This window comes from Nesoenas mayeri (assembly GCF_963082525.1).
Source record: "Nesoenas mayeri genome assembly, chromosome: 4".
Classification (NCBI taxonomy): domain Eukaryota; kingdom Metazoa; phylum Chordata; class Aves; order Columbiformes; family Columbidae; genus Nesoenas; species Nesoenas mayeri.
In genome coordinates, this window is record NC_137540.1 from 61837716 (window position 1) to 61852140 (window position 14425).

The window sequence follows — 14425 nt, forward strand, 5'->3', positions numbered from 1 at the left end:
AGGAAGAGAAAAAATTAATCTGCACGTACATTTACATAGCCAGTTCTCCAGTGGTTTAGAACATCAAAATCACTGGAGCTATACTGATTAATACCATCTGCTTGCTCTGCAAGCCAGAGGCCTGATTACTTAAATACTAAAAAAAAAACCCAAACACCTTCTATAGCTAGTAGAGTTCCACCAATACTACAAGCCAAATAATAAATGCAAACATTTTTACTATATGCAGCTTAAAACTAATACAAGATCGGAATTCCACAGCAAACTTCAATAACAAGAATCATGACTTCTACTCTGAAACTTATGCCAGCCTGTTACTGCTACATGGTTTCAGAAATATGAGAAACATTGAACTGAGAAAGACTGAGAGTCCTTACCACTCCCAACTCCTTCATGGTCCAGCACCACACGCTGACTGCTGCTGAACTCTATTTCTTCCATAGGAGCACTGCCTGTCAGAACTGTAGTGTCAGGGACAGGTAGGAACACTTCAGCCAACAAGGTGGTACTACCCATACCTGTTGTTTCATATATCTAGAAAAAAAAACACGGTGACAGACAGAGTAAAAAATTTACAGGTGTATTCATGAGAAGTTTTTACCTTTACTATTCATGAGAAAGGTTTTACTATGGCTTAAGCATGAAATAATTCATTTAAGGCAACTGTATTAATCTACTTTCTAAAATTTCCAATTAGCAGATAGTTCAGCTACCACAAGCTACCTTGGTTTGAATTCTTCTAAAAAGTATATCCTCCTCAACTTTCTAATGCATCTGAGCAGAATACGACAAACTCTGGGTTTTAACAAGAATCATTGAACAATATTCAACAGCTTGTGACAGTCACTGGCAACAAGTGAAGACGTCAGAGGGATTCTGGCTCACTAATTCTGTTACCACAAAATGCAGACTAAGGCACACAGTCCCTGTTCTGCCAGTGCTACAGGCTGCTTCCCTCTTTTCTGGCCAAATGCAGGCTCAGAGTAACATAAGCGATTTCTCCAGTCAGATGTTTTTAATCCAAGAAGATGGTCTTCCTTCTCCCTTTCAATTTGTGCATTACATAAACAGAGTAGGTGAGGCATATACACTCTCCCCTGAACCACCATCGCTAAGTTACCTCACAGCAAAAGCCATCTATCAGGAGAAGCAGGATCCTGCCTGTGTTCCTCCTAAAAACATACTGTATTGGCCCTGAAAATTATTCATGTAACTAATTCATTAATTCATACTTGGAATGGAGGTAGTGTGGGTTTGACGTCACTGCACTATCGATCAAGTCAAGTGCATTTATGGACTTTAGTAGCAATATTTTTTTCTTATCCTTTTCCATCAAACATTACAATGATTTTACTGTGTGGACAGTAATGTTTTAAAAGAACCATTTTGCAAAGTTTACCTGCAACATAATTCACTTTTTCTAAAATTAAGAGGCTGCTCCACTAACATATTTAATCACATCCCAATTATTTAATTTCTGCCATGCAGCCCATAGGCATGTCATATATAACACATATCTATATAAACATATGAATATATATAAAGCACAAGCATCAAAAATGTAGCAGCAAAGCTGAAAGTTTGTGACTGGAGAAGCAAGGAAGGGGTATAAGACTGATGATTCACAAAGGGTCTTTCAGAGGTTTTTCGGTCTTTACAATGCTATCGTAGAACAAAATACAAGCATTACAGGAGTAATTGTTTCATATTACCTCTTTAAAAAATTACTATGATAAATCATAATCTACCTGTAGTTTCAAACTCTCTGGCCAATTGAATATTTGTAAATTGAAAATCTGCCCAAAGTGAACTCTGAAATCTGAACTTATTGGGTGAGTAACAGTCCTTGATACTTCTTTGGAGTTGAAAAGAACTTTTATAAATGCTGAGCGTTTCTTCACATCTTCTCGTCGCAGAACTTCTGCCCTGTAAATATGCCAAACAAGCTGTCATATAATTTTCAACATTTTTATTCTTTGGCTAATTTTAATGAGAATCTGATTCCTTGAGGAGAAACAGAAGTCACCTAAATAAAGATATCATTCTTTTAAAAATGTCACTACACAGGAATGACTTTAAAAAAACTTTTCAATAATAGTTCTATCTTCTCATGAATGTAAAATTATTTAAAAATGAAGAGGTCAAATTTTAGATCCACTAAAGCTGTCTTCATATAAAGCGAGGTCTTTAGGGAAAACAAAAATCCCTTCTACTCCATTCCTCTAAACCACAATAAACTATATCAAATTGAGTTTAGATTTTGAAGCTTTTAGTCACTGGGAGCAGAACAGCCAAGTAATATTCCTTGATGAGTCTATTTGCTGAATATGAAACAAAGCAGTTTTTAAGTGACTAAAATCTGCTAGATGTTTGTTAAATTATGTGTGTAAATATTGAAAGTAACACAAACAAGTCAATGTGTTTATTTTATCCACAGTGAAATCTATGGTTTACTACACAACTTATTTATTTTCCCTTTGTTGACTATAGCTCTGATCTGGTGCAAAAGACCAACCAGTGAGAGTGGTACTGCCGGAAGTGATCTAGAGTCTACACAGAAAGCAACTTCTTTATATATACGCCACTGTTCTATGCAGATGCTCAAGGAACATCAGAAAGTTCAAAGGGAATGTGTAGACGCATTCTCCAAGCCCGGTATATACAAGGTTCCATGTGGCTTGAAAATGAAATAAGTTATATCAGTTTTAGAAGTAGAAGCTTTATCACTAGGCTAAAGAGAATGGTGAACACAGAGTTCTGAAGTTGTACAAACAAGCAATTAACAAATAACAGCAGAAAATCATTAACAAAGTAATTTGCAGGCCAACACATATCTTACCTAGGACACAGCTCAGTTGAAGTTATGCTTCCTGACAGGACCAGTTCAGGAATTAGCACGGGCTCTCCAGGTTTCCTTCTGCAGTTGTCAGCTTTTTCTCTAACCTGCTGCTCTATTTCCAGGTTACTGGCCATTTTAGGTGGGATGGGTTTTACACGTTCCTCACTAAGATCACAATCTTCTAATGATTCTTCCTCTTCATGAATGTCTTTTTTCTTCTTTTTCTTCTTGGACTTCTGCATATAAAAATAATAATGTTCTTCCTGAACTTGTTTCAATCAGTATTTTTTCTCTTGATCTCTTGATTCACAAGTGATAAACACATATGAGAAATGACTGTATAATTTAAAAATCACCACATACAAAAATGAGATTTCTCTCAGTCTATAGTACTACTTCAGATTCAGAATTCCACTCATATGCTTCAAAAATATAATTTGCTTCAAACAAAACATTTACTTAACCTTCCCAACCAACTTACAAAATAAATATGCTTCTGGAACATTCTGGCTAGTAGCTGACTTCTCATTTAGCCTGAGTGACCATGTGCATTCTGTTAAGATTGAAGGAAGGTTACTCAACCAGTAGACACAGTTCTTTGAGATATGTTGTCTGCAGACACATTGACAAAGTGAATGCACATGTGCCATAAATTTTGGAGCACAAGCTTAGCAGTATCTTCAGCATGCGCAGAACAATCTCCCCCCTTCCTCTATGCCAAACAGAAGAATAAATAAACAGACCACCACATGCCTTTCAGCATCTCCTGAACTGCAGAATTCCAGTGTTCACATGCATGTTCAGCTTTAAACAACTGCAAGCAAGTTCCTTCTTCCAGGCTTAGGGATTACTTGGAAGTACAGCTTGCTTGAAGCACCAGCCACTTCATTAATTTAAGACCCCATAAGCAAAAGAGGAGGAGGTAAGGAAAGCAAAAAGTTTCTCCTCACTAACTGAAGTATTTAGCCAAACAACTTGTTCACATATTTTTGTTAATAAGTATTCTTTTTTTCTTGGCCTAATTTTATGTTACCCATTGTATTTCCTCTTAAATATATCCAGTCTCTTCTACCTCTAGTGTCTTCCATAGATTCATGTGATCTGTGCTAGTAAGACACCAACAGCAGCAACTAACCAACAAAGCATGTTGAGTAAAATAAAACAAAGTATTTCTGAGCATAAAAGGAAGGGTTGTGTACTATATTTCACTCTAAAGGGAAAGAAATATAATCATCTCCCTTTCAAGACAGTTTGTGACTAACACAATAAAAATACGCTGAGAGCAGCTTTGGCTGGAACCACCAACGATGGTATTTGTGAAGGCATCAATGGCTAGAGGTAGATGAGCAAGTCCCATTAGAATCAATGCTCAAGATTATCTGCCTTCATTTTAGGGTTTACATTTATTCATCTTATCCTATAAGCCAACTGACATGATACTAATAAGTTAGTGCCCACTAGTGTTCTGATAATAGGAATTTCCAATACCAGCAGATCAGCTTATCATAGAATCATAGAATGCTAGGGATTGGAAGGGACCTCGAAAGATCATCTAGTCCAATGCCCCTGCTGGAGCAGGAACACCTAGGTGAGGCTACACAGGAACGTGTCCAGGCGGGTGTTGAATGTCTCCAGAGTAGGAGACTCCACAACCCCCCTGGGCAGCCTGTTCCAGTGCTCTGTTACCCTCACTGAGAAGAAGTTTCTTCTCAAGTTTAAGTGGAATCTCTTATGTTCCAGCTTACACCCATTACCCCTTGTCCTACCATTGTTTGTCACCGAGAAGAGCCTGGCTCCATCCTCGTGACACTCACCCTTTGTGTATTTGTAAACATTAATAAGGTCACCCCTCAGTCTCCTCTTCTCCAAACTAAAGAGACCCAGCTCCCTCAGCCTTTCCTCATAAGGGAGATGCTCCACTCCCTTAATCATCTTGGTTGCCCTATGCTGGACTCTCTCCAGCAGCTCCCTGTCCTTCTTAAACTGAAGAGCCCAGAACTGAACACAATATTCCAGGTGTGGTCTCACCAGGGCAGAGTAGAGAGGAAGGAGAACCTCTCTCAAACTACTAACCACCCACCTTCTACTACACCCCAGGTACCATTGGCCTTCCTGGCCACAGGAGCACAATGCTGGCTCATGGTCATCCTGCTGTCCACCAGGATCTCCAGGTCCCTCTCCCCTACACTGCTCTCTAATGAATCATTCCCCAACTTATACTTGAACCTGGGGTTGTTCCTGCCCAGATGCAAGACTTACATTTGCCCTTGTTATATTTCATTAAATTTTTCCCCGCCCAGCTCTCCATCCTGCCCAGGTCTCGCTGGATGGCAGCACAGCCTTCTGGCGTGTCAGCCACTCCTCCCAGCTTGGTGTCATCAGCAAACTTGCTGACAGTGCACTCTATTCCTTCATCTAAGTCATTGATGAATATATTGAACAGTACTGGCCCCAGCACTGACCCCTGAGGCACTGCACTAGATACAGGCCTCCAACCAGACTCTGCCCCATTGACCACGACTCTCTGGCTTCTTTCCTTCAGCCAGTTCACAGTCCACCTCACTACCCGATTGTCCAGAACACACTTCCTCAGTTTTGCTATGAGAATGCTGTGGGAGACTGTGACATCTCAAGTGCCTTGCAACAGATGCTGCTATGTGAAAAAACTTTCCATAAAAGAATCAGCAGATGCACTAGATTCTCAAAAACTGTATTTGAATCATTTCCTTAAGCTGTACTTTGCTTTGGTATCCAAAGTTCAAACTGGGCAGTAATTATATTCAAGTATAATCACTCTTACCCTGGGGTATCCAGTACATTGCCACACACCCCTATGAAAGCAAGTCTGATTTTACTGGCACTGCCACAGGCTATTTGAAAGATCATCCTGTTGCAGTGTTCATTCTAGGTCCTGTGTCTGTCAATATCCCCTTGAAGCATGACTGAGTCCTTAACTAGAGTACAGATTACTAGCAATAAATATTTTCTGCAGGAAAAGGCTAGAATATTAATGACATTTTTCAGTTTTGGAAAATTCCTGGACATAAATTTACAAGAGATGACATCAACTACTTGTTCATTAGAAACACCCCATAATTATTTTCTTCACAACTTACACACAAAATTAATAGATGTTTTTTTATGTGCAAGGACACAAAGTTAACAGGAACGCTGCAAAACTATTAAATGTAAAGAAGAAAGAACTGCTGAAGTGCTGAAAATCAGTAGCAGTAAGACAATGCTCCACAAAAAGCTAGCACAATTTAATTTTTAAATTAACAATTAACTTACTAATGAATTCTAAGCAGACAGAATGTATCTAAATACATGATAAAATTTATACATAAATAACCTGATTTTTTTTTTCTGTATTGGAAGTAAAAATTTAGTAATTTTTTTTGATGACACTGAATAATTTAACGAACCTGTGCCTTCTTCCAGGATTTCCACTCTCGCAGCTCAGTTTTATACTCCTCCATTTTCTTTTCATATTCTTCCATGTGTTCTTCTAGTAATTCATTTACCTCAGCCTGAATTTCTTCTTCATATGCTTTTTCATCTAACCTCTGATCAACCTCTTCCCTTCAAAACAATAGTTATCAACATGTTGCATAAATTAACATAAGGGATACAATTAAGTCTATAACATATAACATAAGTCTACTTCTCCATGAATTAATTTCATTGTATCAAGCGTGTTCTATTTAAAAATGCTGGCACAGACAGTCTAAGAGTTGATAGCAGATACCATCCAGAATGAATATAATCACTATTTCTTTACTCATTAGCCTTTAGAAATTAATTTCTCTTACAGTAATTACTTATGTTAACTTTCCTTCCTCCTCAAACTCAAAAAGAACAGTGGTAGGTTCAACTAGTTCCAGACACTACTCGAATCCTTACTTTTGCACCCTTCATATAAGAATTTTAAGTTCTCATTTAGTTGAGTTAGAATTTAGTTGACTAATCGTATTAAAACTCCACTGCCAGTAAATGAAGTACAAAAAGCATTATCAAAACATACTTCCTCAAATAAAGCTTCATGGGCGTGTTAGTAAACTTCTGAAAGTCACGGAGGGATTTCATTTGTTTCCAAACTTCTATAATGGTCTTAAGCAACATTCTGTCTTTTTCTTGTTCAGCATCACGGAGTCTTCTGGTTTGCCTAGAAACATATATGCATATACACAAAATCAATCAGAATTGTCTAACTCAGTGGAATAAGAGTGAAAATGTGCGACACCAAAAGCCAAGTGATGTGGGTTTCACTTTGATTGATGGCTGCAGTGGTTTAAATCCAAGGAGCATAAAACCCAGACTCAATGATGGTAGGATTTGATTTCCTTCTGTACTCTAGTCTGTTGCAGTTTGGACAATCTGACTCCAATTACAGTTCACTCTCCAGGGATCCCAAAGTTTTCCAAAAAGCTTATTACAGCTGTACATCATTAAACACATTTTAAAGTCAATTCATGTAAACAACAACCCAGGAAACCAACATTGCTGCTATGAAGTAATGCTTATTACAATTGCACATTACAAAATATGTTTAAAACTTAACACGCTTCTAGCTCCAGTAAAAAGGATTTGCAGAGATGAAGTAATACAGTAATGTATAAAGTAATTCAAGTTCTTTGACAACCCTACAAGATTCTTAACACAAAATTAACAGGACTTTTTTTTCCCCCCCTCAGAATTGGTATTTCACATTTCCACTCTCTAATATGTTTGTAAAAGAGCAATTCATTAGCACTTTTAATGACCAGCACACACTTCCGACATAAGTGTCTATGCAGCACAAGCACAGACTGTTTCCAGTATTACCTTGGTAGCTAAATGTGTCTAGTAAAAATAATGTGATTTAAAAAAAATAACAGAAGATGTAAACTATTACTATTTGTAATATTCAGAGAATATGGAAGACAGGGAGGCTGAGCTAGAGTTGAGAGAAAAAATATATATTATTTAAAAGCATAAGCAAATTTAGTAAAAAAAACCAAAAAACAAAAAACAACAAAAATTAAACACAGACTTTCCAGAAAGTAACATGAGTAATTTCTCCACGAGTTAGCAGTTTGAATATTACTTATCCATGCAGCTTAAAAACCTCTTCTTCTTTGTCTACAAGATGAAGCTAGAAGATGAAGCTTAAAGTCATGAGGCACGTACTGGTCAGTAACGACACTTTATCTAATGCATTTGATTTGGAAGCAGGACCTTTCAGTAGAGAATCACCTCTGCTAAAATAACACCAGCCAGAAGCGCCTGAAACTTGCAATCCACAGTATGCATCCATTTCCTCCTGAGCAAACAAGGACAGTAGGGCTGAAATCGCTGATTTGCAAAAGTTTCCTGCATTCAGATGACATTTCTTCCCCAAACTGATGGAAAACTACAGCTCTGATCTTCAGACAGAGTACACATCAGTTATGTTACTGGGAGGGTGCAGGAAACAATTAGATTATTTTCCATGCTACAGCCTCTTCACATCTGTAATCTCTCATGAGTGTACTACATCAGCCATCAAGGAAATGAAATGTTCGAAGACAAACAAGACAGGTCAGACGTTTTTACCAACATATGTGGTCCGAGTTAGTATTAAACACCATGACAGTAAAATTTCCTGAAACCATCTGAGCCCCACACATGTAACAGCTTCCAACAACAGAGCTGTGGTCACAAAGTATTACAGATACGAAAAGCCCTGGAATAAACCCAGCCAAGCTCATCTCACATTACTTATGCAACACTGATCTCACTGATTTCACCTGAGTTTTTCCTGATTCATAATGGCGTGACACTCAACTAAAACACTTAAGATACCCAGAAGGAATATTCTGTCTAATTAGAATTAATCACCGAATAAGCCTCAGAGTTGGTGCCAAAATCCAGAATCTCCTGCTCACAGTGAACCCTTTCATGACCATTCTCATACTTTGCCTGGTGAGAGCTCCTGTCTCCAAGGTACTGTACAGTACCTGCACACCTCCTGCTCCTAGCCTGCTAGCAGATGTGTGAGGAAAATATTATTAAAAGCTACTCCTTTTTCAATGGAAGACTTTGTCTTCCAGTATAAAATATTACAGACTCCTGCATGTCATGCAAAGATATCAATGCATGACAAGATAGCGTACATGAAGGATGAAAATCTGAAGAAGCGATTCCCAAACTAAGGATAATGAGTGGCTGTTTAAGTGTAAGCAGATGCAGATCTCAAGGCTGAAAGTAGAATTGTTATTAAAAAAAAAGCTTTCTTAATATTGTATTGTCCTGTGACCACTACACTCAGTCTAAACTTCTGTTTATTTGAATGGATACATTATTGCCTACTTTCAGACTGTGAATATCTTTCACACTTTTATTATCTACTAGTTAAAAGGCTGATTCTATTAGTTAAAAGGCTATTTAGTATGGATCTCCAAAATAACTTCATTTTTACCACACTACTTACACTTAAAGCTCACCAGTGTCCATCTGCCAAAAATAATACTAACTTTCACTATCAAGCCAAAAACTGTAATATACTTTTATTACCCAGTTACTGTCCAAGAACAATAACTGTAATATCATAAACTGAAATTCTTCCATTTTATGTATATTAACCCATTGGCAAAACCATGGCCAAAATACCTATTAATGGGAAGTGAATTAAGAACAGTTGTGTAATGAGGAAGAAGATGAAATAAAATAGGGTTTTGTCTGTTAAAAAAGTTACATGACTTTCAATGTTGTGAGAGCTTCATGCATCTAGCTGATGTCTACTGAAACCTTCTTTCAATTAAATTTACATTCTGCAAAACACACCAGTAAATAGTTCCTAAGTAATTAATAAAAGGCAATCAAATCAGACCACATTTGACTCAGGGTTTCTGCCTAACCCATATTTTCTTCATAATTTTTTGACTCAACTTATCACTAAGAACTCTTAAGCCCTCAAAATTTCTCTGCAGCTACTTACAGAGAATTTAAAAGCCTCATATGGATCATACTCTGTACCAGTATTGAAAGGAAAAAAGGAATACTGTTTAAAAAAGCAATTATTTAATGAATCCATACCTACCTGATCTCAATTTTGTATTCAGGTATGCTCTGTTGTGCCACAGGACTAGAAACACCAGCATCACCACCGTCTATACGACACTGCACAGCATTCCTCAAAGCATGCAGCTTAAACAAACAAACAAACAATTAACAGATAGTTTGACATTTATGAGGCATACAGTGTAATGCACCTTGACATAAAAGAGCTAGTTACTACAGAACAGAAAACTCTGAATTGTCTTCATTCTGTATTGAGGATTTGCCATGTCTGTGAGGTGCTGATTCTTCAAGATTAAATTCTAATTAGGATCCCTGGGGATTTGAGATTTACTGACTTTGATCACTGTGACCGATCTAAACAAGGGGACTAGACTGATCTAGAGATTATTCTGAAAGCTCAGCAATCAAAGAGTGAGGGGAAAAGTGAGTCTGCCAAAACAACATTTTCTAGAAAAGTTTTTTTTGGGGCCTAAGAAGGACCACTAAAAGTACTCCCATAAAATCAATAAACAACAAAAATGAGTGGATTGTGAATTTGATAAGTGCCTTATAGAAGCTGGGTACCTTGCAACAAAGCATTTAAGCACAACATATTGCATGTAACAACTGGAAGAGAACTTCTAAGGATGAGACAGAACTGGGAACAATGCTACAGTTCGAATGCACTTTTGGAGCCACACTGTCACCCCTTTAACTAAGACTTGAAGATAGGCATCAAATAATTACATAGAAGGTAGAAACCTACTTTAGAAGAAAGCAAAAATATACATGGCTATGAAGATAAGAGAAGGTAAAGGACTGGCCAGAAGAAGAGAGAAAAATAAGTAACAGCAGTAAGATAGGAACTAAAGTTTTAGTTATGTTGCTGTCGAACTCCTTAAGGATAATACTGAAGGTGAAAGCAGAATGGCTAACGGCACTGCAGGAGACAAAAGGAGCTACATCCAGAAGTAGAAGTAATGAAATTACAAATTATGAAACAAAATTGTTTTAAACAAATCTATGAAACTGGAGAGACAATGTAACAGGAGCGCAGGAAGCATACAGTTGAAAACATACATGTGCAACCACAAAATGAAACTCACTGGTATTAAAAAAAACAATGTTGAAAGAAAGAATAACTGAACAGATGGAAAGCTGTGAGTATCATCTGTGGCATGGGGAGCATGTTTTAAAAAAGGAGATGGAAAGTGCAGTTTCTTTAGCCTACCAAAATGAGAACTGAAAGGTGATATATTTCAAGATACGAACAACAAGCATCAGAAGTGGAGAGGTCCACTAGGACATAGCAGGGAGGGAGGGGAAAAGTTGTTGAGGAAGAGTTCTTTAGGCCTAAGAACAATTTGGCTGCAACAATCTGACCATTGAATAATGACTGTTAAGAGGAGACAGGTTTTATAACTGCCTATCAGTAGCAGAATGGTGACTAAAATCCCTGTTAAAATCTCTTCATGAAAAAATACATTATGCAGTTGCCTATAATACCAGCAAAGTATTGTGGAAACACTCAGGAAATCCCTTCCACACACAGGTTGCTGTAATGCAGGTATGGAGAACCCAAATGTCCTGTTTCGCTGTTTCATGAAAAACTAAACCAAATCCTTAAAAAGTAATGACAGACTAAAGTATATACCAAAGAATTACTTTGAGACATTGTATGAATTATTTGCTCAGCATTAGAACTATAATCTATTGTTTTATGCCAAAAATTTGGAAGTATCTGTACAGCACCTATCAACTGTCACTACAGTAATATAAAAATGACTTTGCATACAATTATTATTTTTCTCTTATTGTAGCCCTTTAAGGGAGAGAATCATCACCTTTAATTTATGGAAATCTGAATTTATATCCATGCACTTCATAATCAAACTGATTTGTAACAGACAAGCCCTACCACATAGAGCTACTCATATCACAATATTTACCTCACATTTCTAAAGAATTCTTGTCCTTTCAGATTTCAAAAGCCTTTTAAAATGGCTTTAAAAACATTATTTTGCACTCTGACATTAAAATTGTACTAACGATGCCTAATGGACATGTACAAATTTACACCAGATAACACTACCATTACTCCCCTTGTACAGATGGAGGAAGATAATGGTTCACAGACAAGCAGCCCAGCCAAGGTGAACCAGCAGGTCAGTAACAGAGCCAAGAACAGAAGAGTATGTTCGGCCAAGGGTTTTGCTATGTCACAAGAGTGACATAGTAAATGTGACAACTATACACTTAAAACACAACATCTGTCACAGTTATATACCTGGAAATGGGTCATCAATTTTTGTAGAATTCGGTGAAATTAAACTGCTTCCTTTTAATTGACAACTGAAACTAAACTTCACTAAGTTCCCTCCATCCTCAAATACTGGCCTTTGCTGTCTGCCTGTCAGAGCCGCTGTAAACAATCCTGTGAAGTCTTATCTCTCATTCACTGGAAAACATTTTGGATACTCTAAGGAATACTACATAAATGTTATTGTATTGTAACACTTACTCTTCCTTTACCTCAGAACCTGCAGAGTTCATTTTAAATAGCAGATGAAATAAATCCACAATCTTAAAAATGCAGCTCTGCACTGAACACACAGCAACCTAGATGAAAAACCTACGTTTTTATCTTCTGACAATGTGCCATTCATTACATACAATTAGAATTTCATCACTCTACGCTGAAGAAACAAATTCAGCTTTTACCTTAAACTGTCACATCATTATCTCAATAAGCTGTGGCGACACAATGGAAATACCTTGTCTGTGAGCAGTTTGGTAAGATTCTTCTGTTTTCTTGCTAAATACTGATCATATAACTGAGCCAATTTAGCTGCTAACACATGCTCACGGCTAAAACAGGGATGATGGGTGAATATCAGTCCAGAAATATCAATATCCAATTGAAATGGTCCCTGAAAATCTCCAGGTCCAAGAAGATACTGATTGGCAGCAGTCATTTTTATTGCCTGAAAGAAAAAAAAGAATAAAATGGATTTACAAGCCCTGACAAAACTATCTTCCAAAGAGGAAATGACCCATTTAGATTTAGCACTGCCTACATCTAACTACTGAGTCTTAAACTATAAAGACTTCTGTGGTAACCGCTTTGCTTTGACAAGTGGGTGGCATGAAACCACAGCGAGTATTTTACACAACAGAATTCTGATAGCCTATATGTGACTGAAATAGGAAGCCATCTGCCTATACTGCAGGTTTTGCTGAGCAAAGAAAACGACGACGCTTAATTGGAAAAAGTCTGCTAGTTCTCTTTTTACCTGTTTGTTTAGAATCACTTTATTTCCTCTTAGAACTGAGCTCTAAGATAAACAGGCCAGCTCTCGGAGAGCAGCTTTCCTTCTAGACTTTTTGGATTGTGCAGAAGAGAAAAATATATTCTTTGCTTCCCCATCTACTAAGATCTAAACTGCAAACTCTTTTCCTGTATGCAGAAACACCCTGCGCAGATCTGTGATACTGGATGCATCCTGAATATTGTGTACTTGTAACCAGCACCAATTAAAGGACAGAATTCAAATCTGCCTCAACAGCAGCAGACAGAAACACTTGTGTGTCTCGAAAGAGCAATTTATTCTAAAGCCTAAAAAGTCACATTTTTCCAAGGGGGCAATAGAGTGCTACCAAGCACAACAATTAAAGCTTGCTTAAAACTTGCTGTGTAGTTTTAACAAACTCATATTGATTTGTATTGACTGCACACTGCAACTGCTGTTTGCCAGGGTAGGTATGCTGTGGTTGAGAGAAAAACAAGCAAACAAAACAGAACTAAAAATCTGGACTGATGCAACATGACTCAAAATCAGTTGCTTTCTACATGAGCAAACTGCATGTAAAGACTTAATTTGGAGGAGTTTCATCACTGTAACATAACCATCAGGCACATGCCCTCCAATTATTCACCTCTAACTTGATCACCAAGTCTGTCTACCAGCTTCCATCACGAGGACCTCTACAGATACACTAACATAGGAACTACCCTCCTTTGGCATGAGAATATCCAAGGGTGCCTCACAGAGACCTTAGTGAGTCACAGACTTGAAGTAGTTTGTCATAGACCATCACTTTTCTATTTCAACCAGCAGTACCAGCTACACTCTTCATCCTTTTGTATGCATTATTTTTACAGAAAAATACAGGTGGAATATACTTGAAAAAGTAGAGCACATTTAAAGACCAGTTGTGGAGCCCCCAAAAGCAGTCAGTAATCATGGTTCTTAGCACGAAACCCTTCAGCTCACCAGGGTTTCTGGTGCCAAAGAACTGGGATATTGGGTCTCAGGAACCACATACATAAAATATGCCCACCTTTCTATACACTGTTTCAAGTTCTGGTGCAATGCCTTCTTCTGATGAGAATATTGGAGGCCTAGTAGAAGACTGTTTGATTGGATTAGGCAATGCTAAGATTTTGCCATCATCACCAAACCACTCTTTCCCCTACAAATAAAAACACAAATTTATCTTGTTTCTTACTTTATACAGAAACAACTTGCAAAATTATAATTCTTATGAAAAGCAATTATGGAAGAA

At 37.5% G+C, this 14425-nt stretch overlaps 1 protein-coding gene across 1 annotated transcript in view; it reads right to left on the reverse strand.

Moving 5' to 3' along the window:
- The window catches only part of CC2D2A (coiled-coil and C2 domain containing 2A), a gene marked incomplete at its 5' end in the record, with an annotated part of 60403 nt that overhangs the window by 30185 nt on the left and 15793 nt on the right, over positions 1–14425 (reverse strand). The window contains 8 exons of the mRNA XM_080343865.1: positions 378–534; positions 1749–1926; positions 2840–3075; positions 6265–6421; positions 6864–7004; positions 9900–10006; positions 12634–12843; positions 14201–14332. Of these exons, the coding sequence (XP_080199991.1) occupies positions 378–534; positions 1749–1926; positions 2840–3075; positions 6265–6421; positions 6864–7004; positions 9900–10006; positions 12634–12843; positions 14201–14332 (1318 nt within the window). The remainder of the gene's footprint in view (positions 1–377; positions 535–1748; positions 1927–2839; positions 3076–6264; positions 6422–6863; positions 7005–9899; positions 10007–12633; positions 12844–14200; positions 14333–14425) is intronic.